General features: G+C 44.6%; 1 protein-coding gene across 1 annotated transcript; it reads right to left on the reverse strand.

Moving 5' to 3' along the window:
- Positions 1-2,969: 2,969 nt before the first annotated feature.
- LIN28A (lin-28 homolog A) lies at positions 2,970-14,361 on the reverse strand. The gene is made up of 4 exons (XM_037818143.1): positions 14,274-14,361; positions 13,635-13,819; positions 3,965-4,149; positions 2,970-3,277 (listed from the first exon to the last, which is right to left on the reverse strand). The coding sequence occupies exons 1-4, from the start codon at positions 14,302-14,304 to the stop codon at positions 3,061-3,063; spliced, it is 618 nt and encodes a 205-aa protein (XP_037674071.1). The 5' UTR covers positions 14,305-14,361; the 3' UTR covers positions 2,970-3,060.
- Between the last annotated feature and the right edge of the window lie 12,422 nt (positions 14,362-26,783).

Raw genomic sequence — 26,783 nt, forward strand, 5'->3', positions numbered from 1 at the left:
AACAATGTGCATTAGCAGGCTAGCAAACTTTGGCTCAAAGAATATGTAAACAAGTGTTCATTAACAGATAGTATACCTCCTCTGGCCTCAGTTTCCCTGGTTCCACAAATTCCCTTCACTGGATGCTGCAGGAGGGGTGTAATTAGGATTTGTAAAGGAGTAGGGATCCCATGCCCCAAGCCATGGCCCCATCCTTTCATCCTAGCCAGTGGCACAGACAACCCCATTCTTATGCAATGCTAAGTCCCTAATCCCTCTTGAATGTGGCAGCTTCTAAGGAAAGGACAAGAGGCCTTAACTAGAAACAAAAACCCGCTGTAATGAGGAACTAAGAGGACTGAACTTAGTATACTATTCATTCCTAACAAAGTGGCTGAACAGAAAACTTAATGGCTCTTCTGTGACCTCCCAATCCAAGACGGTGGGAAATTTATGGAAGAGGAAAAGAACCCTAAATATCTGACAAGGAGATAACAGGTTCGGTACCAATAAGTCTTTATTTATTCATTGTATTATCCCAGAAAAAATGGGGAAGGGGAAAGGGTCAGCATGTGTTACAAAATGATAGCAGAAGGGGAAGTACCCAGTACAAAATCAACCATCAGATAAACGTTCCCAGTGATAGTGTCATCAAAGCCCAAGGGGGCTCAGTCTCCTGCAGTTCAGGAATGAGGGGAAGGGATTAGGGAACAGACAGGTATACGCTTTCCTACCCTCCCTTCATCCCCATAAATTCAAGATTCCACAAAGCTTTGGTTTCTAGCAGTAAACATGGAGTTACATTCTTCCGTCTCCTGTTAAACAATCGTGTGGCCACTTTGACATAAGTTTCTTGCACCTGCATAAAAGTTCCTGAGTGACTTGGATATACATTCATCTTCCCTCTTTGAATCTCTTACTTCCACTTTCTACATGGAACCACCACCCCCACACACACACCCATTGTTTCTCTCTATCCTAGGATTAAGTAGGTTTGGTCAATCCAAGTACAGCAGCATTAAACTTTTGGCATGAATCACATCAAGGAATGGTCTTAATTCAGAAGGTTGGGAATGAGGGATGGAGGGTTCCTAGATTCCTCAGGTCTTCTGCATAAGTCATTGAAGAGTTGTGGAGATAACCCCAAAATTATGTGTATGGGGGGTTGGGGAGAGGGAACTGGAAAGGGAAAGGGGCAATGGGGTAAGTTTTTAGTACAGAAGGTCTAGTCCAAAATTGGAAATAAGGGAAGGAGAACACAAAAGAAAGGATAGTTCAAGATCCCCACTTCAAAGAGTGGCTCCCAAGCATGTTTCAGATCTTTTTGCCTGGTGCAGAATCTTTTGTCAAAGATGCTTTGGCTATTTTTCTTTCACCACAAAAAAAAAAAAAAAGAAGTTTGTAAACAATAAAAACCCCAAAAGAACATGAAGAAAGACCAACACATTATATTTACACAAATTAGGCCACCTAGCAATCACCAAATCAGCGACTCGTGAAGTTCTACAAAGCCCAGACAAATACAATAACTAGAGGGGGGCAGCATTTGGGGGAGACAAGAACCCAGGATCAGACACACATCACCCAATGCGTTCTATTGCATTTGCCCCGTTTCAACACAGTGAGGTAGGTTTGCAGTGATCCCACAACATGTAAACGAAACCCCCTTTCTCCTTTAGCTACTGTGACACTATAATCACTACTGCAGCAGGGTAGGACATTGGCTCTGGGTCCCACGAAGAAGCCTTCACTGATGGTCTCTTTGGAAGCCAAGCAGGAAAAGTCCAGACATTTGAAAGGTTAAGAATTTTAGTCTTTGCTTCATACATCCATCCTTGGACACATACACACCCACACACCCATTATGCATGGCAGGCCCAGCCTAATCCAGGGAAGGATGGATCTGGTGTCCCAAGCCAAGTCCTGTGCCCTATGATTAAGAGATTACCAACATATGTATTAAGGAAACAGGAATCCCTTATTACATATATTGGTAACTCTCACCTAATCTTGGCTTCTTCTCTTGACCTCTAACCTGGTCAAGCTTCTCCTAACCTCTCTGCACCATCTTCCCACTTAAACTAATTTCCAATCTTCCAGTAGGAGATCAAGTCATGGGGCCACCCAATTAAAACAGTCTCCCATAAAGGGAGGGATTTCAAGAGGATACTATGGCAGAAAAGCCAGCTCTAATTGGCAAAAATGAGGTAGTTCAAGTAGTTGTTCTTTGTGGTGATAAAGCAACAAAATAAAAAAGTATTCCTGCTATGCAGACCTGGAGCTGCTGCTGACTTATCCCTGAGATTGTTCATGTACCTGAGAACACAGTGCAGGAATGAGGGCCTTAGATTAAAATATACAAAAATACAAAACCAGAATATTTATATTACAAAAAAAAAAGTTAAAATGCACAAGATACGTCATTCGCACACAGCTAGTGCAGTTGGCATCCTGGAGAAAGTGGGACCCAAGGTGCAGTTATCCAAGGGAGCAAATAAATAAAATTGTATTGGCCCAGAATGGGGTAGTGAGCTTAGGAGCAGTTGGTCTGCAGGTGTCCCACCAACCATCCCTTTTGCCTGTCATCACAACCCACTGCTTAGGATAGTTCCCAGCACCCTGACCCAAGAGAGGGTTATGAGACAAGACATGGAAAAACCCTGTTCCACCCCTGAGATTCCCTCCCACAGAATGTATTGGCTCCTGGGTTGGGTCCATCAAACTGCTCTCATCTTTTCACTCTGGCATGAGAAATTTTATAAATCCTCTTTCAAAAGAAAACTTCCCTGTCCAGGCCACTGTCATAAAATGAGAGATTCTAGAGTATATCATGCAGGCTCTAAGGGTATTTCTCCTGAAAGCCCTCACATGTATTTGGATAGAGCATGGTTGGAATTCCTTTGCCTCACCCCCTCCCACACCAAGATGGAAGAGAGGGTGATGCTATGGACCCCAGCCTGAGATAAATGGCAGTGCCAGCTGCCCCCTACCCACCCTCTCCCACTTTCTCCACTCTGCCGATTGATGCCTGCTCCTTGGAACTTCCTAATCACAAAAGGATTGCCCCCACGCACTGTAGGCTCAATTCTGGGCCTCTGGGAGCAGGGCAGGGCTGTGGATCTCTTCTTCTTCCTCCCGAAAGTAGGAGGGCTTTCCCTGTGAGCTGGGCGCCTGCTGGGCCTTCAGTGGACATGAGGCCACCATATGGCTGATGCTTTGGCAGAAGTGACATTTCTTGGGCTGGGGTGGCAGCTTGCATTCCTTGGCATGATGGTCTAGACCTCCACAATTGTAGCACCTAGTGGAAAGCCAGACAGTAAAGATGAGAGAAAGGAGTGAGGAGATGCCAGAATCTCTCCCCTGAGCGAGGACACTTGGGCTCTGGTCCAGGTCCTATCATTACCCTCGTTCCTTCTGGGAGACCAATTCTCCTCCTTATAAAAGATGCCAAGAACAGAAATCACTGAAATCATCTGGGAACACTTCATTGTGGGAGATACTGTACCCTTTTATAAAAAAACTACACATGCCATCCATTTAAAACATAGGTGAAACTAATATTTTAGTTTCAAGCACAAAGATAAGGGGTGTCAAACCTATTGGCAAGATTAAGGAAACCAGCCATTTGGAGATCTGATGAATAAGCAATAGATAAAACCATATTTCCCCCATCATTTACCCTTTATACTACTGCATACATGGTCACCTTTAGCTCTAAAATAATCATGTGAGGTTAGTATATCACTATCTCCACCTATCAAGGTTAGAGCTTACAGAGTAAAATCACTTCCAAGTAGAACAAGGTCTTCTCACCTCCCTCCCCACCCCAAATGCCCTCAGGGTTCACAGGCTTCATTTTGCCTTTCTTTGGTAACCTTGTTCAGTATGTATGTGTGGGTGGTTTGGGTAGGCAGAAAACTGAGAGAGATTTCCCCATCCTCAGCGTGTTCCTACCAACCCATTTAAGCTGCCTTGCAGTCCATACCTGTCTCCTTTTGATCTGCGCTTCTGCATGTTCTTCCCCTTAGGCCGTCTCTCACTCCCAATACAGAACACCCCACCAGGTCCAGTGACACGGATAGATTCCAGGCCCTTGGCAGACTTCTTAAAGGTGAACTCCACTGCCTCACCCTCCTTCAGGCTCCGGAAGCCCTCCATGTGCAACTTACTCTGGGGAAGGGGAGCATGGTGGATTTTAACATTTACTCATTCCCAGTATTATTCCAAAAACAGAAACAAAAAACATCACACACTTTCCTGTGAGGTAGGAAGAGCAGGTGTGGTTTCATGTCCATTTTGTCATCAAGGAAACTGATTGAAAGAGTCATCACAATTAAAAATAAGGAATCTTTATTACATTAAAAAGAACAATAATTATATAAACAGATGCCATAACATTTTTTTTTACAGCTATTCCCATTTGTTTAAAGTCTGAAGTAAAATAAAACAGGATAATCTCTAAACATCATATTTATAAGAAATCAATATATTAAAAAGGGGAACACCTTTAAGCACCTAAACATGCTTTCACGTCAACTGCCTCATTTAGTTTTTATTCTATCATCAAAAGACCAATTAAGTAAAATACTGGGGAAAAAAAATTAGATATAAGTATTGTATGCCTTATATAAAAAAAAAAAGCCAAGCTGTTAAACTCAAATACTCTTTCATAATAAGAAGCAAAAATTACAATAAATTTAACAAAGTAAAAAGCTTACATGAAAAACAAAACAAACAAACAAACAAAAAAACAAGTTGTATTAAAGGATATAAAATAGGCTATGAAGAAAAGGGGAAAATCCAATCCAATCCAATCCTAGATTGGAAAACCTGGTGATTGATAAGTTTATTTTTAAATGTCTGCTCTAACTATCAGACAAACCCAAACTGAGGGACATTTTACAAAATAACTGGCATACACTTCAAAAATGTAAAGATCATGAAAACCTGAAGAAGTAAATAAACTGAAACAATTAAATGCAATGCAAGTTCCTCGATAGGATACTGGATTATGGGGGGAACTATTGGGACAACTGAAAAAATTTGAATACAGAATGAAAGTTAAGTTTTGCACCAATGTTAAATTTCCTGATTTATCATTGTACTGAATTATGCCCCCAGTCTTGAGAAAAGTGCTTGGTGTCCACAATTTATGGTTTAGGGGGAAAAGTAAAGAACAAAGTAATAAAGCAAATGGAACAACATGTCAAGATTAAGCAACCTGAGTAAAGGTTATATGGAAATTTTTGTACTATTCTTGCAAACTTTTTCTAAATTTGAAATTACATCAGAATTAAAAGCTACTGAAAAGTTGAGGGAAAAAAACAATATGATCCAGGCACTGATAGATCTATGGATTAGAATGGAAAGTTCAGTAAGATTCGAGTACTTATGGAGAAATGAATAACTGAAGAAATAATTCAATAAATGCTGCTGAGAAAATTGGTACTTCATCTGGAAATGAAATCAAATTCATTTTCACAACATATGTTCACAAAACACATTTCAGAGGAATTAGATATCTAAATTCTAAGAAAAAGTATATAAAACTCAAAACAAGTAAAAGGACTGATAAAATAATTTGCTGTTTTATTGATATAAATATGGTATATCCGTTGGTGATATTGAATACCATTCAGCCTTTTAAAAGAATGTAAAGTCCTTGTTTTGTTCACTGCTATATTTTGGCACCTAACATAATGCCTAACACTCATTTTTTAATTTAATCACAATGAACAGATAATATTGTTCAAGGAGAAAAGCAAGATTTAGAACTATGTATGGGACAATTCCATTAAAAAACTATGTTTGTACCAAAATTTCAAAACATGACACATTAAAAAATAAGTGCTCAGTAAATATTTCATATATTACTATTCATAGCTTTTGTCCCCAACCCACCATAGAAATATTTCAAATATCCTTTCACTACTCTTTTTCTCACAGGACAGCAGGGGATGTGATACCCCCTCCCCCCTACCGATTTTATATGGGGGAAGGGGCAGAACATAAAAGTAGTTAATAAAAACACTACAGAAAGCCCTTTCCCCTCCCTGTTAAACAGGAATACCTCCCTGAATTGAAGTCAGATTTGACTTGTCTCTTACTGAGCTGAGACAGAAGATAGGAGAGAGTCCCCGAATCAAGGGGCTGGAGGGGCAAATGCAGAACCTTCTTGACCCAGCTAATTCATTTCAACCATTTGCCTCCTTAGCTCCTAGGCCAGGACCCTCTGTGAAAGGCAAGGGCTTGGAGCTCAGGGCTTTGCTCAGCTTCCCAAACTATAAAAAAGAGTAAATACTATTTTACGGTGGTACCCTGAGGTTTTATGCATGAAAAGCAGTTAACATATTGCCTGTCGCACCCATAAATCCTCAGTGAGGGCCAATTATTTACCTCTACTGGATCTTGGAGGCTTACAGTGAGAACCAAGTGTCAAGAGACATTAAGTTAACTCTGGCTTTATTACTAATTAGCAGTGGAAACTCAGAAAAATATCCCCTTTCGGAGCTCCAGTTTACCGAGGGTAATACCTTCTTCTATCTACAATTCATAGCCTTGGTATGAGAACAAAAAGATGTAAAAGGGGATGTGCAATATGAAAGCCACGAGGGCCCTGCAAGTCACCTACTACGTTATTGGAGGATTTGAGGTCCTTTTAAGACTTTCAGTAAGAAACCCTACTTCAGTCTCCTCACCCAAACCAGCCAGGATTTAGACGGGTGGTCTCCAGGGGTGGCTCTGCCCCCCTCCCCACCCCTTCCTAAAGCACATTGTTTGAATTCCTCTCTTATCAGATAGGTAATCAGTGTGCAGCGCCACTGAGCCAGCCTCCCAGAACCAGCATGTGAAAGGAGCCTGAAATTCTTGCTACCACCCCCACCCCCAACCACACACGAAGTGGGGCCGGGCCCTGCCCCTCTCCCCGTCCCGTCCCAAAAGAAAAGGCCTGGGGGAGGGGCATGGCCTGAGCTCCCCCAACAGAGCCCAGCTCCAGGAAACAAAGAGTGGATACTGGTTAGTTCTGGTGGTCAGATTCCTGGAGTTCCAGGGGCTGCAGATCCCCCCTGCATCCCCCACAACCCCCATATGTTCACCATGATTAGCCCCTTCCTTTCACTCCACAGTGGAGTTATGGTCATGGTGAAAGAAATGGATGGAGACACCTTTCCAACCCAGTCCAGTTGACTGGGTTTACAAGTCAGCACCAGCATCCATCCTTTCCTCTGACTGGCCCTGAATTATGGTTATTTACTCGGATTGATTATTTCAAAGGTGAAGGGGGTAGGCAGTACTCCCATCTTCCTTTCCCAATTAGTCCAATAAGAGGATAGACCACCTACTGGGGACCACTGTGCAGGGGAAGCTGGCACTCAATGAGACAGAAAAACCGTTGCAGAAGGCATTTTTCATTTTTCTTCTTTTTTGATAGGGAAGGAATCTCCCCAGTAAAAGAATTTAGGCCTTCTGTTCCCTTCTTGCTATTCTCCCACTGTCTACTCTACCCCTTTGCCTGTATCAAGTAACCCATCCAAGTACTTTAGCTCAGAAATAGAAAAGATCTTAAGGACCACTTGGGAAATGTGGTGGCACAAAACCTCATAGGAACCTGAGTTTTCCTCAACTTGCTCTAAGAAAGTTGGGCAAGCTCCAGTTCCTTGTAAAGGCAGCGATTTCTTAATGAAAATATGTTCCCTTCCAGCTCTTAACATTGCCCATTTCTAGGCACATCGCTCTCTTCTACAGAAACAGCATAAGACTCAAATCGGATCCCAGATCAGGTCTCTTCAGCAACACTCAGGGCCATTCCAGCTCAACACTATCTTATATAATATACACTATCATATATATATAATTGTACTATCTTATTCATGTTGTTCCCTCCACACGCCCAGAAGTGCACAAAACATTCGTGAAATAAACCAAGTTTTCTACTATCCTAAATAACTAACATTTGTTGATGCTTACTGTAAGCTAAGAAATGTAATAAGCACCTTAGATGTTGCAACCTGTTTAACCTTCATACCAAACCTAAGAAGTAAGTTGTTAAGATGATTGACCCCCATGTTACAGCTAGGGAAATAGAGGTAGAGGGGTTAAGTACCATGTCTAAGATCAGAGAGAGAGGAAGAGCTGGGCTGTAATTATCCAATAGAAATTTATTGCAAATCACATATATAATTTAAAATTTTCTAGTGGCCACATTTAAGAAGTAAAAAGAAGCACCTGGAATTTAAATGACTCAGTCCTTAGGTGCCAGAGCCCTACCTGACCTTCATTCCAGGAGGTAGGGTTTGGTAGGGGGGCTAGGAAACTGACTGGTTCTCCCACCAGTTTTTTGGATGGTGTATGTTAGAGCAGGCGAGGAATGCGATATGGCCAGAGTCAAAAAACAAAAATCCCAAAATGAGACGAAATAGTTTCAGTGACTGAGAGATTCCAAATGGAGTCGAGAGGTCACTCTGGTGGACATTCTTATGCACTATATAGATAACACCTCTTAGGCTTTAATGTATTGGGATAGCTAGAAGTAAATACCTGAAACTACCAAACTCCAACCCAGCAGTCTGGACTCCTGAAGACAATTATATAATAATGTAGATTACAAGGGGTGTCAGTGTGATTGTGAAGACCTTGTGGATCACACCCCCTTTATCTAGTGTATGGATGAGTGGAGGAATGGGGATAAAAACTAAAGGACAAATGGGGTGGGATGGGGGGATGATTTGGGTGTTTTTTTTCACTTTTATTTTTTATTCTTGTTCTGGTTCTTTCTGATGTAAGGAAAATGTTCAGAGATAGATTGTGGTGATGAACGCATAGCTATGTTATTATACTGTGGACAGTGGATTGTATATCATGGATGATTGTATGGTGTGTGAATGTATTTCAATAAAACTGAATTTAATTAAAAAAAAAAAAAAAATCCCTAGACTCAGAAGACTCTGCTCAGACATTCCCAGGCCCACCAGTTCCTGCCAGTTCTCCACCAGATGGTGCTGCTCACCAGCCTGTCTGCACAAAGGATAAGTCAAGAGAAAGCCAGGAGCATAAGGTCAGAGCTGCTTGGTTCTCAACTGTGAACGCAATCAACATTTCCTCCCCCTTCCTCGGGAAGCTGGAATTTCCAGGGAACTGAACTGTGATCAAAATGGGTCCATTTAAGTATGGGGTGATCGCTTCCCATCTCACCCCCACAACTCCACTCAAGGAGTGCAGGGTATGAATAAAAGGAGTCTGGAGTTTTAGACCAGAAACCTGGTTGTTCCTATGGTCGGCACTTTAGAAAAGCCATTTACTCTCCCTTTTAGCTTCGGTCTTAAAGTGTCTACAAGCTGAGATAATTTTCAATATGTCTATACTAATTATGTACTGTAGGTGAAAGCTTTTTCCTCCCTCTCTCCCTTTGACCTCCTAGACTTAACATAGGTAATTGTTATTCATGCCTGGAGAAGAAGGGAGTGGTTGGGGATTTTGCTAAGAATAATTTATCCAACAAACAAACAAACTTTCCGTAGTGGAGCGAGTATGATAGTCCCATTAGGAAAGTTTGAAAAAAAACATTGCCTTGGGGAAAGTCACTGAAAACCGGTTACAGAGTAGCAATGTCACAAACTACAAGGTAGAAAATTCCATATTCAAAGCTTTGCTCCCAATCCTGAACCACAGTGAGCACTCAGGATTGTGGCACAGCCTTTACCTGGGACACCGTTTAGAAAGAGAAGCCTCACAAGCAGATTCACAATGCCGAAACTAACCTGTGTAATTCTCTTTAAAGTGCAAAGTGACTCACTATTTTTTCAAATTTTCCCTTTCCTATTAAAATGGAAATAAAATAACTAATGAATGGCCACCAAACTCATGTCTTCCAATCAATCAGCAAAAACAAGAGCTTTGTGGTCGCTGACACTCCACAAACATTTATGGTGCACCTAATTATGTGCCAGGTCTTACTCGAGGTGCCAGTCCAGAGAGCAGAGGGTTACTGATGATCAGGTAACACCCCCCACCCCACCCCCATCTCCAGTCTTTCCTTTGCTGACATGGATCCCAAAGATAGTGCACTCCTGATTCACCAAGGCTCTCAGAGCCTCAAACTTCTTCATTTGGTCCACCAACTGAAAATTAACTAGAAATTTTCCTGAAAATTAACCAGACAGCTAGGCCCTCTCTTCCAAGAACTTACAGATTAGTCGACATCAATAACTAGACACAAGGTGAGTAATCAGAGGTGCCGGCAGTTATAAATCGGATTACATTCCATCTCCCTCCCACTAAAAAAAACCCAACAGTCCTAACTCTAGACCCTTCCTGAAGCTGCCCTTGCCACCCCTCAAACACCCTTCCAGGAAAAAAAGCAGGCCATGTGGCTTTGGATCAGTTTCAACTGTTTCTTTCTCAGTATTGAAAATTTTTTTCTCCTAACCTGACTCAGTCTTTGGTTAAAATCAGGCTTGCCTTTTGCCTCTAAGCCTTCTTATAGCACACGAGTCAGAGAGCCCATTTAAACATATTTATTTGCGTTTTGAGGAGGTGTTGGAAGAAGCTAGGAACTAGTAACTCTCTTTTTCTCATTTCCAATTTTTTACAAATCTCTGGATTTTTGAAGTTGAGCCTCAGGAAATGTGAGTTAGGTCAGAGGGTGTGGGGATTTTTAGAATTCTTGATGAATCACAGGAAAATAGGCTACAGTTTAACTTGCTTGCTCCAGTTCTGCCTTTATAATGGGTGGTTTCTCAACCAGGGATGATTTTGCCTCCCAGGACTTTTGACAATGTCTGGAGACATTTTGGATTGGGTGCAACTGGCATCTACTGGGTAAAGGCCAGGGATGCTGCTAAACATTGTACAATGCACAGGACAGCCACCCACAACAAGAAATTATCCTGTCCAAAATATGTCACTATTTCTGAGGTCAAGAAACGATGATTTAAGGGCTTGCCATCTGCCATTATGATTTCCAAAATTTCCCCTGGCTCCAGGGACAGGCAGAGTTCTGGATCTGAAGATCTGTGGCTGAGCAAAAAGATTATATAGAAATCTCTTTGCTTTGTGGGCTTCTGGAGGAGACTTTCAGATTGAGGCTTTTTTTTTTTTTTGGATGAGGTTTTCTCTTCCAGCCACCCCAGGCAGGGCAGGGCATTTTGGGGGGACTGAGCATAGTTAACAGGATGTTGGGAGCCTAATATGCCCAACCTTGGAAGGGAAAAAAAATGTTAAAATTGTTTTTTCCCCTTCCCCTGGAAAGGAACTCCCTGTTCCTCTGCCCCTGGCAGATGCTTTCTTAGGACAATTATCCTTCTCATCACCAAGCAGCCAAAGAATGGATGATTTGTTGGAGACATTTCTTTCCCTCTCTTCACTTTAGGAACACTTTCCCTCAGACAACAATTCTTAGGAATCATCCTCATCATATCATTGTCCCTTACATTTATGTTCTCAGAGAGGTTATTTCAAACTTCTCAAGAGCAGGGACTGGAATCACTAGTGCTAGCACACCACTGAAGTGGGGTTTTAGGACATTCTCCAGCTCCAGCAGCATGCTATCATAAAGACAGAGCTACCAGATAAGGCTCAGAGAATTTCGACAAGTTATTGTCCTCTTTGACGGGAGTTGGATGCTTTGGGGGGCAGGTTAGGGAGATACAAGTTTCTGATCCCAACTCTGCTCTCTCCTGATAACTTACTCCTTTTTCTGAGATAAAAGTGGATCCTGAAAAGTCCAAAGTATCTCCCTGTTGACCAATCTGAAACAGCCTGAAGGTCTCTGCTTTCCTCCATGATTGATGCCATCTGATAATTTCCCAATTATTCAATCCTAAAATTAAGTCTGCAGAAGCACAGATCCCCACCTGCTCAGGAAAATTTTCCTAGGGATTTGTATATCACAAAGGAACCCCAAAACACAAGGGGTTACTTTCCCCTCAGCCCTTCCCTATTTAGAGGAGACTAGGAAATGTTGAGTCTGACTTTTATTCCAGCCTCCCAAAATCGGGGAAGCTGTCCAGTCAGTCTCCAGACCAGGAGAGATTTTAATCTCTTTGTGATCAAAGGGGAGAGTGGGTGAGGCTTGACACCCCGCTGAGGAGGGCCATTCAAAGCTGGTTCCTGTAATAAAGTGATTTAATAGATCTAAAGAGGCCAATTCCCTTCTTTCTCCCACAATTACTTCCTGTCGGTTATCATTCACATATGTAAATGAGACGGAGTGGGGCAAAGCCACCAGCTTCAAACTAGATGTCTGATGGGAGTGGGGGGCTGCTGCGAGGGGGTGGTAGGCAAGCATCCTGCTGTAGGCCCTACAGGCAGATGACCCTCTGCTCCCAAATTAACCAGTGGGTCCCTAATTCCTTGCATCCTCCCTCTCCCTTGACCCCCGACTCCTCCTCAAGCTCCTCACTGAGGGCCAAGCTTGGGATTTCCCTGCCTCCTACTACCAGTCCACCCTGCATCTCCCTTCCCTGCCCTTCCCCCTCCAGAATACCCTCCCTCAGGCTGCAATCCTTAATCCCCACATCCTCCTTTCCCCTCCCCCACGGCTCCTAGGGCCAACCTCTCTGCTGTAACCCCTCTCTGCCCAGCCTGTGTCAACTTCACGGCCTGAGATTAGAAATCTTCCCAGGTCCAGCCCCACAGCTCCAAAAGTGGAAGGGACTCAGGCAGCAACTTCCTTTACATGGTTGTTAGGAGTGGCTAATGTCCCAGGACCACCGGAACTCCTACGACATCCCGGAAGGGGTGAGAGGAAAGGGAGGCCAGGAAGGAGGAGGGGGACCTAAAAAGACTCTGGCTCCAGGAATGTTAGGACAGCAATCAACGGCTGTCTGGGGCCATAAACTCCAAGTAGAGGAGAATAGGTCCAGGCTAGTCTCCCTCCAACCCCTGCCTGAGACACTGAATTTCACCCCTACTGTGTCCTACTGCTCTAGCTGAGAACTTGGGGTTGCAATCCAATGGCTTCCCAGTCTGGGCCAGGAATCTAAGGCCTGGGGCTTCCTAAGTTTTCCTTCCTGGTAGGAACTGGGCAGCAAAGTCCCTGCAGTATGTGTCTGAAACTAACCTCTTGCCCCCAAATGGATCCTTCAGTGATCTGCCAAACCCACCCCACGGAGGGTTGAGCTTTGAGTGAACACCTAGGGATGTGTGCATTACACTGGGGACCTGCTGTCTTCTCAGCCCCTGCCAGTTGCGTATGGGAGCAGGTTTCCCTCCCTCTCTCTGGCCCTTCCAGCTCCATTCAGACGTTACTGAAAGGCTCTGGGCGCGGAGCTCCCAGCTTCGGCCAGGCATGTGCTTGCTTCCCTGGCGGGTCCGATCGCCCTCCCCCCACCGGCAAACACAATACAACCTTAGTTTCTGCCACATGGGGTCACCTCCCTGCCCCCTTCCCAGGGGAAAGAGGTAACAGACACGTGGTGCGCTGGAGGGGATCCCAGAGGGGGGCGAGGAGGCTAATAATTGGCGCTGACCCCTACCCCCACCCCGGAGAGTTATCGGGAACTCAGAAAAGGGGGTACCATAGCAAAGATGAGGGCCCTCAACTAGGGGAACTGAGTCTCCCTCAATCCGAGGGTCGAGTTTGCCCGCCCACCCAGGAATACAAAACTCCCACCCACCCCCCTCCAGCCCGGCAAAGTTACCAGAATGAGCCTCACCTGATGCACAAAGACGTCCACAGGGGGGTCGAGCGCGACCCCGGCGCGGGCGGTCATGGACAGGAAGCCGAACCCCATGCGCACGTTGAACCACTTACAGATGCCGGCACCGTGCAGCAGCTGCGGCTCCCCGGCCTCCCCGGCCGCGTTCTCCGGCGCCTCCTCCGCCGCCTTGGTGCAGCCACCTGGAGATGGGGAAGGAGAGCCGGCGCTCAGTTGGGGGGCCACGGAATCGGAGGGCCCTCGCAGAGACCAGGCAGGGAGGCCCAAATGCCCAACCCACGGGTGGACATCAGGAGCCTGCAGATACCAACCTACCAAGACTTGTCCCGGCCGCTTCCTACCTATACCGAGATACGTGGTGCCCCGAAAGTTTTGCTCCTCTTCCCACAACACGCTGCCCGGGGACAGACGGCTGGACAGGGCCGTTCTCTCTTCCGCCCCCGCCCGCACAGGCGTCGGCGAGTAAGCCGCTGGGACACCAGGGTCCCTAGCACAATTGATGGCTCTTGAAGCAGAAGGCCGCACCGACTTGGGGTCCTCCGGGCAGCCTGGAGGGATACTTCCCCACCTCCCTTCTAGATGACTCCTGGGCGCCCCCGCAGCCTAAGCTACTCCCGTTAAGTCGCGAGCTCGAACCTGCAAACTGCTGGTTGGACACGGAGCCCATGGTCGTCGCCTGAGCCCGCGGCCCTGGGCCCCTGGTCGGGCGGCTGCTGGCCCCAGAGAAGTCCGGAGGCAAAGGGGTGGTTCGGAGAAGAGGCAGCTACATCTTCCCCGGCACAATAGCGGTGGGAGGGCCCACGGCTTTTCAAAGGCTCCCAAATTCTAAAAGACAATGACCCAACCCCCCGCGGGCAACCCCCTCCCCTCCCCTCCCACTTCTCTCCCCTCCCTTTCCCTCCGGCAAGCAGCTCCGTCCCTCCCCCCGCCGCTCTGGTCTCTGACACCTCTGGGGTGTCCCTTTTCAGAACCTAGAGGTTTGACACCCCCCTCCCCACGCACACATCTGGAAATGGGGGCCGTCTTGCCCGAGAAGTCTTGGGTACCCTGGAATTTGGGGTCGTGCACTTTAAGGACTCATTGGGGGTCCCCAAAGCGGCATACAGGTGGGGGGCCTGCAGGGGGTTAGTTTTAAAACCACGTGACTGCTCCCCCCACACACTCACTCACCACCACCCCCACCCCCCGCGCAGATAATTATACATTCCAGAGAGTTGGGGGAGGGAGGTGTGAGCCTGGCGGCACTGGCCAATCAGAAACACAAACCACCTGTCAAGGGAGAAATGGATGAGCCCTCCCCCTCCCCCAGCCGCGGACCGCCCCTCCCCCTCTCTTCCCCCCTCAGGCCTCTGAGCTGACCCGGCTGCTTGGCGCTGACCCGCTCGCATCCCCCACCCCCGTGTGCTTAGATAGACCTGGAGTTCGGGACACTAGGAAGCCTGGGGAGGAGGAGCAGGGGAAGGTTGGAGACCCGGCAGCGTTGATCTCCAGTCCTGACTCTCAAAGTCTCTCTGTCTCTGAAACCGAATGTGTCTGTCTCCCTGAGTTTTCCACTCAAGAGTTTTTCTGGATCTCTCCCTATCAGAAGAGAGAAATTGATTCAATGTAAAGAATTTTTCTTTTTTCCTTCCTTCCAAATCTGTTCAAAGTTGGCCCCAAGTAGCGCTCCCTGGGAGAGCAGCAGGACCCCAAAGAGGCTTGAAGTGTGTTCCTCACTCTGCCAGCTGCCTTCTCATCCTGTCCTCCCCTCCCCCAGCCCCATCCATTGCTGGGAGAGGGACTGGGTGGGTAAGTGGGTGGAAGCGCTTTCTCCTGTATTCTGGACACTCTTAGGCTCCCATACCCTCCTGTTTCAGTCACCATACTCAAGCACATTCCCGTCCCCACAGCGGGGTTGATGGGGAGACTGTACGAGTAGGGGGTCTCCTAATCTCAAGAGGTAACCTTCCCTTCTAGGAAATGAAACGGGTCTGCTAGGGGGGTGGCCACTGCCCTGGTCGGAGGTGGACAATGGCCCAGGGCTCAGAGCACGGCCCTGGCCCTGCCCCTTCACTTCCGGTGCTCAGTTCAAACTGGACAATGCCAGCTCCGGCCACTTCCCCTCCCCCACAGCTACAACCCACTTAAAGGGACAGAGCCTGCTTTCGAGGGCATCCGGTCGCTTTAAATTCAATCTTCGCCAACAAATGTGGAGAACATCTTGTGTTTCTCACCTGCACCCATGTGTGTGGGTACGAGCTCGTGTGAACGCATGTACTCGGGAGAGAGGAGAAAAGTGGGAGCGGGGTAGATGGAGAGAGAGCAAGGGGGTGTGGAAAGATTATTTCTCTCTTTTCTGCATGGAGTGCTCTTCAAGAGACTAAACCTTGAGTGTAAATGATGGGGGATGAAACTTTGGGAGATTAAAAAGGACAATTGTACCCCGTTGCTACGCTGCCTAAAAATTACTTATCATTAGCAAATATTATCAATGGCCCATTCCCAAATGAAGACCCTAATTTAGATTTCCCAAGAGTTCTCCAAACATCAGCCAAAACCATGTTTATTTACATAATCCTGCTCGCCCGAGTCTTATCTCTCCCATTAGTAACACCCTTAAGTATATTCACTCCCTGTACCTCTGTTCCTAAGATTCTATAGCAAGTGACTGAGGTCTGGCTGAAGAAAAGACGGAAAAGATATCTCAGTACTGTTGCTTCGTTTGGTTCACTCTCAAGTGATGTTCGGTTTCCCGGGCAAACGCAACCAGCTTCTCTGTCCAGGGTCCTGAGGGCTTCTGGAGCTCTGTCCACGGTGCTGAATCCATCAACCTCTCTCTTGGCCCCAGCTCATAGCTTTGGGAATGGCTTTTTGAGTTCCCACCTCCAAGTCCTTCCCAGAAAACCTGCTTCTCCTCAACCCCTCAGTGACATTGACACATTTGAGATCAGTGAGAGGTTTCGCTGAGCACCAAAGAGTACATTCCCAGCAGTACATGATTCTGTGAGAGCAGTTTGGATATCTTAAGCAACTCTTCAGAAAAATGAGTAGAATTATTCATGAGACTATAGAGGGAGAGACAAAAGGAAATAATACTTTCTGAGTCAGAGAAGCACAGAGTAGAATAGAGATAAATCTGTTTTCAAATTATTTCCTTAATTTTTAGCACTTTTCATAGAGCCAGAGACATTGGAGTCAGATTGTCCTTATATGAATATCAGCTCTACTATTTACAATCATGTGACCTGGGGTAACTTCCTTAACCTCTCTCTGTACTTCAGTTTCCTCCTCTGTCCAACAGGAATAATAATGATATCTGGCTCCTGGAGATATTGTGAGAATGAACTTAGATCAAATATGTGAAGCTGTTAGAATAGTGCCAGACACATACTACATTTTTAATAATGAAAAATATTACTATTATTACAATTATTGTGCACATGTTTGTCTCTATGATCTAGTCCCCACTGAATCATGTACTCCATGAGACTGGGTGGTTCATATGTTATTCATTTCTGCATCTTCCCCCACATCCTTCCCAGTACCTAGCATACTGCCTGACCCATGGAAGACACCCAAGAAGAGTTTCCTGAATTGGTATTAATTAAAATAATGAATGTTATTACAACAGTCATAGTACTTATTCTCCTAGGAAGTTTCTCTCAAATCTATTCCCAGAAGAACTCTGGAGGGATTTAGAGCCTCATAAAGTTCCACACATGGAGGCAGACAATGTCTTGGGAAAGGACACCTGGCTCCCAACTTAACTGATTCCTTATTCTCTATAGGTCATTTCTATGTGGGAGGTGAGGACTTCTATCAAATCTTCTTCATTTCTTGGATTCTTTTCTTAATGAAAACTTATTAGGTGCCTATTATAATCCAGGCACTGTGCTAGGCACCAGAAAGATTTCAGTGAACAAGACACTTTCTCTGCCTCATGAAGCTCACAATTTTGGTGGAGGAATTGGATAAACGTATACTAAATGGTATGATGATGCACCAAAAAAGTAGAGAAGAAAGTTCCCTGCCTTTTCAAGAAGTTACAGTTTAGTTAGGATGACAAGACCTGATAAAACTAAGTATTGCAGACTTCTTGAGTGTTGGTTCTGGGAGAAAGAATATCTAGGTAAAAGGAAAAATAAAGGCTTTTTACACAAGACAGGGCTGTACACACAAAGAGCATCTCTCCCTTAAGGCACTTTGTCAGGTTATTCTTGTATAGGATCATAACTTCCTAAAAGTGAGAGCTGGAAGAGGTCTTAGGTAATAATAATAGCAATAACAATAACTCATTCAACATTCACAAATGCTTATTGTGTACTTCCTCCACACCAGGAATTTTTCTAAAGTTTTGGGAATACATCAATAAACAATACAAAAACCGCATCTTTGTGGAGCTTAGATTTTGGTAGATAATAATAATGGTTATTATTTATCAAGTATACAGTCACTCTTTTGATCTCATTCACACCTCTGAATAACTCTGATGAACAGGTATTAATATTCCCACTTTACAGGAGAAGAAACTGAAGCTTAATGAATCAACATATCTTGCCTAATGTAGCTCAGCTGATACATGACAGAGACAGATTTGAACCCATACCTGTTTGACTCCAAAGCCACAATTCTTTCTTTCCACAGTTCTAATATGTTGTCATCATGACTGGTGCCTCCCCATTTTACTAAGGAGAGAAAAGATATGTGCAGACAAAAAGGCTGTGAAAGGAGGCTATATAGTCAATATAACTATTAACTATAGGATCCAAGCTTGTGATCCCTCTTCTTTAGGTCAGGGTTCTAGTCTGTCATCCCCATTGGTCACTCTCTCCTATAACTCCTTGGTTTTCTAGATCAAAGAGCTGGCCAGAGCCAAAGCAGGTCCTCTTCTGGGGGATCATCCACACCCAGCTCTCATTTCTGAGGTGTTTTGAGAACTCTGTAGCGGGGTTCAGAGTGCTTGTCCTGAGTATAAAAAACCTAACATGAATGATGGTGTGCATTTGAGAAAAGTATTTCCCACAGTGTGTCCCTCAAGATACTAGTTCCAAGGGGTAATTAATACATCTTATCACTTTAAAAAAGTTTCTATATTCAAATCATCTGAAAAACGCTATGTTAACCGGGTTTCCTATGCAGGGCTTTTCAAAGCCTTTAGTATGGTGATGTGCTCTGTGATTCATCAAGTAGGGAATATGGAGTGTGCAATTTCCATTCCTTCATTCATTCATTCACTCACTCACTTCACAGATATTTTTTGAGCATGTATTATGTGTCAGGTGGCACTGTCCGAAGCACTGGGGATACACTGGTGAAAAAAACAGATTAAAAAATCCTGCTGTCATAGAGCTTCCATTCTAGAGAAGAGGGACAGACAATAAAATAATTAAGTAAAATGTATAGTATACATAGTTTGTATATACGTACGTGTGCGTGTGTAAAACCCCATTCCTAATTACATCAAAAAAACAATCTGTTTTCACCCCATGTTGCCACCTCATCCCACCCCAGGGACTAGAGCTTCCTACATCAAGCAGGATTGTGCCACCTCTCACCTCTTAGGCCTGTTGAATAGGGAAAAGGAGGCCAAGCCAAGGGAGTCCCCTTCCTTCTTTCAATTGTGCTCCCCAGGCCTGCCCTGCTTCATGGAGCAGGACACCAGGCACTTGCTTTCACCAATAATGGCTTCATTAGATTGAAAGGAGATGAGAGTGACCTCAGTGAAATGGACTTCCTGACCCCAGCTGACCTCTGACCCTCACCCTGACAGCCTCTAAATCTTTTCCTTCTGACACATCCCCCACAAGGTAAAGACAGGAGGGGAAAATGATGAGTCCTGCAAGAGCCCATAGTCCAGCAACTGTAACTTGCCAGGTGTCCTCTTGCAGTGGAACTCACGATACCCAACATTAATTTCTTTCATGGTTGCTGACCCTTGCAGGGATCCGAACTATGACTCTAGTCTGGTCTACAAGCCACAATCCATCCAGCAGTCATTCACCTGGTATCCATTTGCATGTGTCCAGTGGTTGTCACCTACCATGGAGGGAAGAGTCACAATGTCTAACCTAACGCTGTCATTTCACAAATGCTACCTTAACCCAAGTCTTTAACCTACTCTCCATTGATCCTGCAGATACTATTTATTAAGTGCCGATTATATGCTAGTTTTCTTACGCATTGTCTCTTTCAGTCCCCAGCCATCCTAATATGATCACCATTTTATAGGAGAGGAAAGCAAGACTTAGTGGAGTTAGGTGATTTGCCTAATTCATACAGCACACAAGAGGCAGATCCTGGGTCTGGCTCACTCCAGTATTATTCTTTTCTTTCCTTTTCTTTTTAATTGTTAAAACAATTTTTTATCAAAGTAATTAATGCATGTGGTAAAAAAAATCAATTAGTATTGAAGGAATTATAATGAAAAACAACAGTGCCTGACCACCACCCCCTCCCACATTCCCATGAGGCAATCACTCATTGAGCCATTTCTTCTGGTGGATGTTTCCCTATCTCTAAATAATTGCCTATATGTCTATTCCTTGATTTGTCAATTTCAGACGTTATTTATTGATATCCTGTTATGGTGGATGAGGCCTTACCTCCCCAACAGGGCCCCACCTCCCCTTTCACCATCCTTCTAGCACAGATAAATCACCATTTCCAACTAAACTGATAACCTATGTTTACATTGTCATGATTATGGAAATGTTCACTGCATTGCAAAGTAGTTTACTGGTGGAAATTTCCTTTCTTATACTGCTTTTTGTTTTCCCTGGACTCTCTTAATTTCTTTCTCTCTTTCCTACACTACTTGTTATTGAAATATCCTTGATTATTTTTCAAAGTCTCCAACATAATATTTTCCCAGAGCCTCTTTCCTAAGGCCTTCCATCCTTCTGGTTGCTCTCCAGGCTTGTTTCATGGCTATCATCCTGGGGTTTCCTTTCACTGCTCCCCTGGTTAGAGCCACTGTTTCCTGGATCCCATGTCTCCCTCTTTCTTGGTTCGCACTTGAGGAGCACATCCTCAAGTGACTGCCTAAGGAAGGGTGCATGAAAGGGAAATTTCCTGGACCTTCTAAGTGCTGTTATTTTACCCTTTTTGATGATTTCAAAGGAATGCTCTTTACTTCTCTGTTATGCTCACCTCTAGCAGAATGAGGAAGGACACTCAGCTTGCTTTGAGAACATTGAAGTTGGAGGTGTCTTTTCTGGAATCTGAGGTTATAAACCCAGAGTATTAGCAGTGAAATAAAAAATATGATAGCTAATATTTTTTAAAGGCTCAGATATGTGCTAAGTTCTTTATATAAATTAATTCATTTGATCCTCATAGAAAACTTAGGGATAAACATGGTTATTACTCCCACTTTACAGATGCAGATGAGGCCTGGGGGTGGGGGGTATGGGAATGGGCAGTGTTAAGTGACTTGGTGAGGCTCACAGAGTGAGTGATAAAGTTAGGATTCACACTCTGTCAGGCTGACTCCAGAGTCAGTATTCATATCCAATAAGCCACACTTCTTCCCTCAGAAGAGGCCTCAGATGTTAGTATCTTCAGAACTTGTCTACCCTCTCCTACTTCCACTCCCATATTATGAATGTGGAAACTGAGACCTAAAACCCAAGTAACGAGAACTAGAAACCCAAGTTTCTGGCTTCCTGATGCACTCCTTTCAGTCACGGAATATGGGTTCAAATTCAGGACTGGTTTCTGAACTGCGATTTTTTTTCTCAGTGAGAGAAAACTAGTGGAAAAGAAGATATATAATTAGAAATGCATCATTTTATGGCTGGGACATACAATAGAGGCATATATAATATACTGTGGGAACAATTAAAGCTGACACATGATGCATGTTTTATAGAAGGCTTCATAGCAGTAGTGTCCATCATGATTCATTTATTTTTACTTATTTTTTCCTTGTATAGGATTTTTTTGGGCACTCATTTTTACTTTTATTTATTTATTTTTTTACATTTTTTTGTGGATAGAACATATATACAGGAAAATGATAACTTTCAAAGTACAATTTAACAAGTAGTTATAGATCAAATTTCAAAGAATGTTATGGGTTACAGTTCTACCGTTTCTGTTATTTCCTTCTAGCTGTTCTAATACAATAATGTGCTGGTTTGAATGTATTATGTCCCCCAGAAAAAGCCATATTCTTTGATGCAATCTTGTGGTGCAGACATATTAGTGGGGATTAAGTTGGAACGTTTGGATTAGGTTGTTTGCGTGGAAATTCGCCCCACCCAACTGTGGGTGATGACTCTAATTGGATAGTTTCCATGAAGTGTTACCTCACCCATTCAGGGTGGGTCTAAATTAAATCACTGGAGCCATATAAATGAGCTGACAAACAAGGAACTCAGTGCAGCTGAGAGTGACATTTTGAAGAGGAGCTACAGCCAAGAGGGACACTTGGAAGAATGCACTGGAACTGAGAGAGGAGCTTCAGCTTACAAAGACATTTTGGAGACAGTCTTTGAAAGCAGACTTTTGCTCCGGAGAAGCTAAGAGAGGACAAACACCCCAAGAGCAACTAAGAGTGACATTTTTGAGGAACTGCAGCCTAGAGAGGAATGTGCTGGGAGAAAGCCATTTTGAAACCAGAACTTGGACCAGATGCCAGCCACGTGCCTTTCCAGCTAACAGAGGTTTTCTGGACACCATTGGCCATCCTCCAGTGAAGGTACCCAACTGTTGATGTGTTACCTTGGACACTTTATGTCCTTAAGACTGTAACTGTGTAACCAAATAAACCCCTTTTATAAAAGCCAATCCATTTCTGGTGTTTTGCATTCCAGCAGCATTAGCAAACTAGAACAAATAGAGAATAAAAAAAAACTATGTAATGATTCAGTATTCATAATCCTTTGTTAAATCCTATCTTTTCTGTTGCTACTCCTCCTTCTAGTTTGATCACTGTCTCAATCTTCAGGGATATCTGGGCAGTGACGACCCTAACTTTTCATATTGAAAATGTGTGTCAACATGATGGGGAAGAGGGATGCATCTTGTTGATGTTCTTGAAGAGGATGTTGCCTCTGGGTTTTGGAACTTATCTGACATAGGAACTGTGCCGGTTTGTACATTTATGTCCCCCAGAAAAAGCCATATTCTTTAATTCATTCATGTGGAGGCAGATCTATTAGTGTGGATTGGGTTGGAACCTATTGGTTCAGTGTCCATAGAGATGTGACCCACCCAACTGTAGGTGATAACTCTGATCGGATAATTTCCATGAAGGTGTGGCCCCGCCCATTCAGCATGGGCCTTGTTTAGTTTTCTGGAGCACTAGATAAGCTCAGACAGAAGGAGCTCACAGCTAGCTGGAGCTGGGACAGACATTTTGAAGATGGCTGTAGGAAGCTGATGCAGATGTTTTGGAGAACGCCATTTTGGAATGCAACCTGGGGGCAAGCAGGCATCAGCCACGTGCCTTCCCAGCTAACAGATTTTTCAGATGCCATTGGCCATCCTCCAGTGAAGGTACCCTTTGTTTATGGACACTTTATGGCCTTAAGACCGTAACTGTGTAACCAAATAAACCTCCTTTTATAGAAGCCAATCCATTTCTGGTGTTTTGAATTCTGACAGCATCAGCAAACTAGACCAGGAACACTCTGGACGATTTAAGTTTCTGGAAAAATAAACATAGTGAGTGAAACTTTAAAAGTCTCAGATAGGGATCTGGGTATTCTTTAGGATTTTGGGGACTACTGTTGGTTTGGGATTGGCATACTGTGGCCATTTGGAATATCTAGCAGAAGCCTTCTCAATTCCACGATGCCAGGGCCAGGCTCATTCTTGGGAGTCATGTCCCACATAGGGGAGATGGTAATGAATATATTTGCAAAGTTGGGCTTAGAGAGAGAAAGGCCATATCTGAGCAACAAAAGATGTTCTCTTTAAGTGACTCTTAGGCATAATTTTAGATAGGTTTAGCCTCCCCTTTACAGCAGTAAGTTTCATAAGAGCAAGCCTCAAGACTGAGGATTTGACTTATTAATTGTGAGACCCCTAATTTCACATAGCATATATTCTGTCCAAGAAAAACAATCTATGTCTCACATTATCTTCACTTAGTTGTACAATCATCAGCACTCTCAATTTTAAGCAGTCATTATAACCCAAATCTCTTCTACCTGCCCAGTTATTTATCCCTAGTATTACTATAGAATGTATAGGATTTTGAAAGCCAGGGAGAGGAAGGTGTTCCAAAGGAAAGGAAAAGCAGATATGAAAGCATGGAGGCTGGAAAGTGAATAGCTTGTTTAAAGAACAGCCCCAAAATCTGGTCCCATCTCCCTGGGAAGAAATACAGAGAGACCTGTACTCCATTCATCTGCACTCCATTCATTCAATCTGCAATTATTCATTCATTCAAGAAACATTTTGTAAATAATAGAGACAGAATGGTATGATGAGCAAGTTCTGGGTTCTAGTCCCACTTCTGTCACTAACTATGTCCTTGAGCAATTCTCTTCTCTGGGCTTCAGTTTTCCCATTCATCAAACGGGAGGGTGGATTTATGGTCTCTGAGGTGTCTTCCTGCTTGCTGTGATGTCTACGGAGTAAGGATAGGACAAAAGGTGTCAAAGTGCCCTTGACTCCCTTCCTTTACAGTAAAGAGGGAAGAGAACATCTGTTTACTGCTGCTATGTGCCCGGTATAGCCCTTTCAACCACCCTCTGAGGGAGATGTTATTCTCCCCCTTTAACGGAAGAGAAATCTGAAGCTCAGAGCTTCAAATAACTTCCTCAAATTTCCCCATCAAGTAACAACAACAAAAAATAATAAGCGTTAACACATATGAGTGCTTACCACATGCCAGGCTCAGTGCCAAGACCCTATATTAACCCTCGTCACCCCCCAGCAAACTCATGATGTGGGAATTGTCTCCATTTCCCTGATGAGGAAACAGACTCAGAGATTAAACAATTTGCCCAGTGGTGTGACCTTAAACAAATTGTTTAGAGGTTCAATGCCTTAATTTTGATTAATTTTCTACTGTTCCTCCGGAAGTTAGCCCAAAGCCAGATTTACCCGGCTTAGACCTCAGCGATCCATAGCCTCTTTTCTAATGTCTGTGCACTACTTGATACAGTGCTTTTTCAGCCACGAGGTGTTTTCCCATTCATTAGCTCATCAGACCCTGAAAAATAATGCTGCTGGAGGAGGAGGGCGGCAAGATGGGTATGTGGTTACGTCAGTTTTGCAGATGAGGCAGGCCTCTGTCCCTGATAACAGCTCTACCTCTGACCTTACAATCTTTGCCATCCCCCCTCTTTGATCCCATCACAATAAACATTTCAGGGCCTCCAAGACACCTTGCTTGCTCTGTCTTTCCTCCCAGCCTTTGTCCTGCTGACACCTCTGCCTGAAGCACCTTTTCTTTTTACTTTGCTGATCACTATTCATTCTCTAGGTTCCAACATGGATGTCACTTTGTCTAGGAATCCCTTTGCCTCCATCTTCCCACCCTGCACTTCTGTGACAGAGCATTTGCCCCCACTGTGTTATATTTCTTGTTCATCTTTCTCTCCCACTGGCTACTAGAATGAGGCCAGGGGCGATGCCCATCTTGTTCATTGTGTGTCCAGTACCCAGCACAGAGCTAGGCATAGAATAATTTCTTATTAAATGTTTGTTGACTTGGCCAAGGTTCCACAGTTAATAATGACCAAAATTAGAATCCAGATTTTGTTTCCAAGTCCAAAAATTATTTTTATCATTTAAATCCAAGCAAACCCTAACCCATAGTCCCTACTGTCAACCCCTATCCCCACTTCATTCCTTAGGATCTTAGATCCTTTATCTGGAAGGGACCTTAGAGCTTATCTGATCCAACTTCTTCATTTTATAGATAAGAGAGGTTAAGTTGGTTGTCCAAGGCCAAGTGGGTTGAGCTATCCTTCCTGACCACCAGGCAGTGTTTTCTTCACTGGGTTTGCCAACCAGTTCATAGACTACCAGGGTTTCGCCTTAGAGAGAAGTGGGAATAATGGTAAATAATTCCATCTGAGTCCCTGCTTTTATGCTCCCTAGCTACTCCGGATACCCATGAGCCTGTTCTGAAACACCCCACCAGGCAGAAGTTTCAGGCAGGTCAGGCTGGAGGAGGGTATGTGTGTGTATGTTGTGGGGGAAGCCGAGGATGCAGAAATGAAAACCTGACTGTGCAGCATAGCACCACTGTTGGGGTCCCTCGAGGCTCCCACTGTGGCAACAGCACTCCCTCTGCCCCTGAGACTGACCTTTGGGGCCAGGGATCAATAACCTGGACTTTGCCTTCAGCTTCTTGTACCCCCCAGTGACCACAGGCTGCTCAGAAGAGCTGGCAGGACTCGGAGTCATTAAGTAACTGTCACTCTCTCCAGGCCCATTTGGGGGCATGGTTAGGGGAGGGGCTGTAGACGGGAGCATCATGGAGAGACACAGGTGTGGTCCTGTTCTCCCTATACTCGCCCAGGAGGAGCGGCCTCTAGCCTTCCTTGACCTCCCACCCACTTCTCCTTTTTACCCTCAGTCAAGGAGGTTTCCTCCTGCCATCTCTACCCCTTCTCACATCCTTGGCACTGAGCCCTGCCTGCCCTCTGAACCCCACCTCTTCTCTGAGCCTCCATCCTATTTGCTGAGCCCCATCCCTCCCTCACTGAGCCCCCATATTTCTCTAATCCCAATCTCTATGAACCTGCCCCCCCAACACACACACACACATTGTGCCCACATTGTATATTCTGGGGTACATTATTCTATTTCAGTCAGGGCAGTAGATGGGAATTTCTCCTTCCCCATTTCCTAAATATGCCATCCCAGGTCTCTTCTCTCACACACACCCCTACCCACCCCCTGCAAAACAAATCCACTTCTCTGGCAATATTAGCAGGACCCTGTCTCAGAAACACACTCCCCACCTGCCACTCCTCCAACCCCCACCCCCCCACTCCCCCCTTCCTCCCACCCCCATAACCAACTTTCCATGCCCCTCACTCAACATTCCTTCCCTCCCACTTCCACCCCAAGGTCCCAGCCAATCACTTCTGATTGATTGATTAGGAGGGAGGGGGAAAGAGGATCGATGGAGGAATCTGGGCCTATTCTTATTCAAAGCTAAAGGTCCAGGAGGCAAGGATACTAATTGTGGGGGAGAGT

This window comes from Choloepus didactylus, chromosome 2, assembly GCF_015220235.1.
Source record: "Choloepus didactylus isolate mChoDid1 chromosome 2, mChoDid1.pri, whole genome shotgun sequence".
NCBI classification, from domain to species: Eukaryota; Metazoa; Chordata; class Mammalia; order Pilosa; family Megalonychidae; genus Choloepus; species Choloepus didactylus.

Excerpts from the sequence above, each read along its gene's own strand:
- LIN28A (XM_037818143.1), bottom strand. The coding sequence starts at position 14,304 with ATGGGCTCCGTGTCCAACCAGCAGTTTGCAG. Across the intron at positions 13,820-14,273 it reads GTCCAACCAGCAGTTTGCAG|GTGGCTGCACCAAGGCGGCG; the intron begins GTTCGAGCTCGC and ends CCCCATCTCCAG. Across the intron at positions 3,278-3,964 it reads CGCAGATCAAAAGGAGACAG|GTGCTACAATTGTGGAGGTC; the intron begins GTATGGACTGCA and ends GCTTTCCACTAG.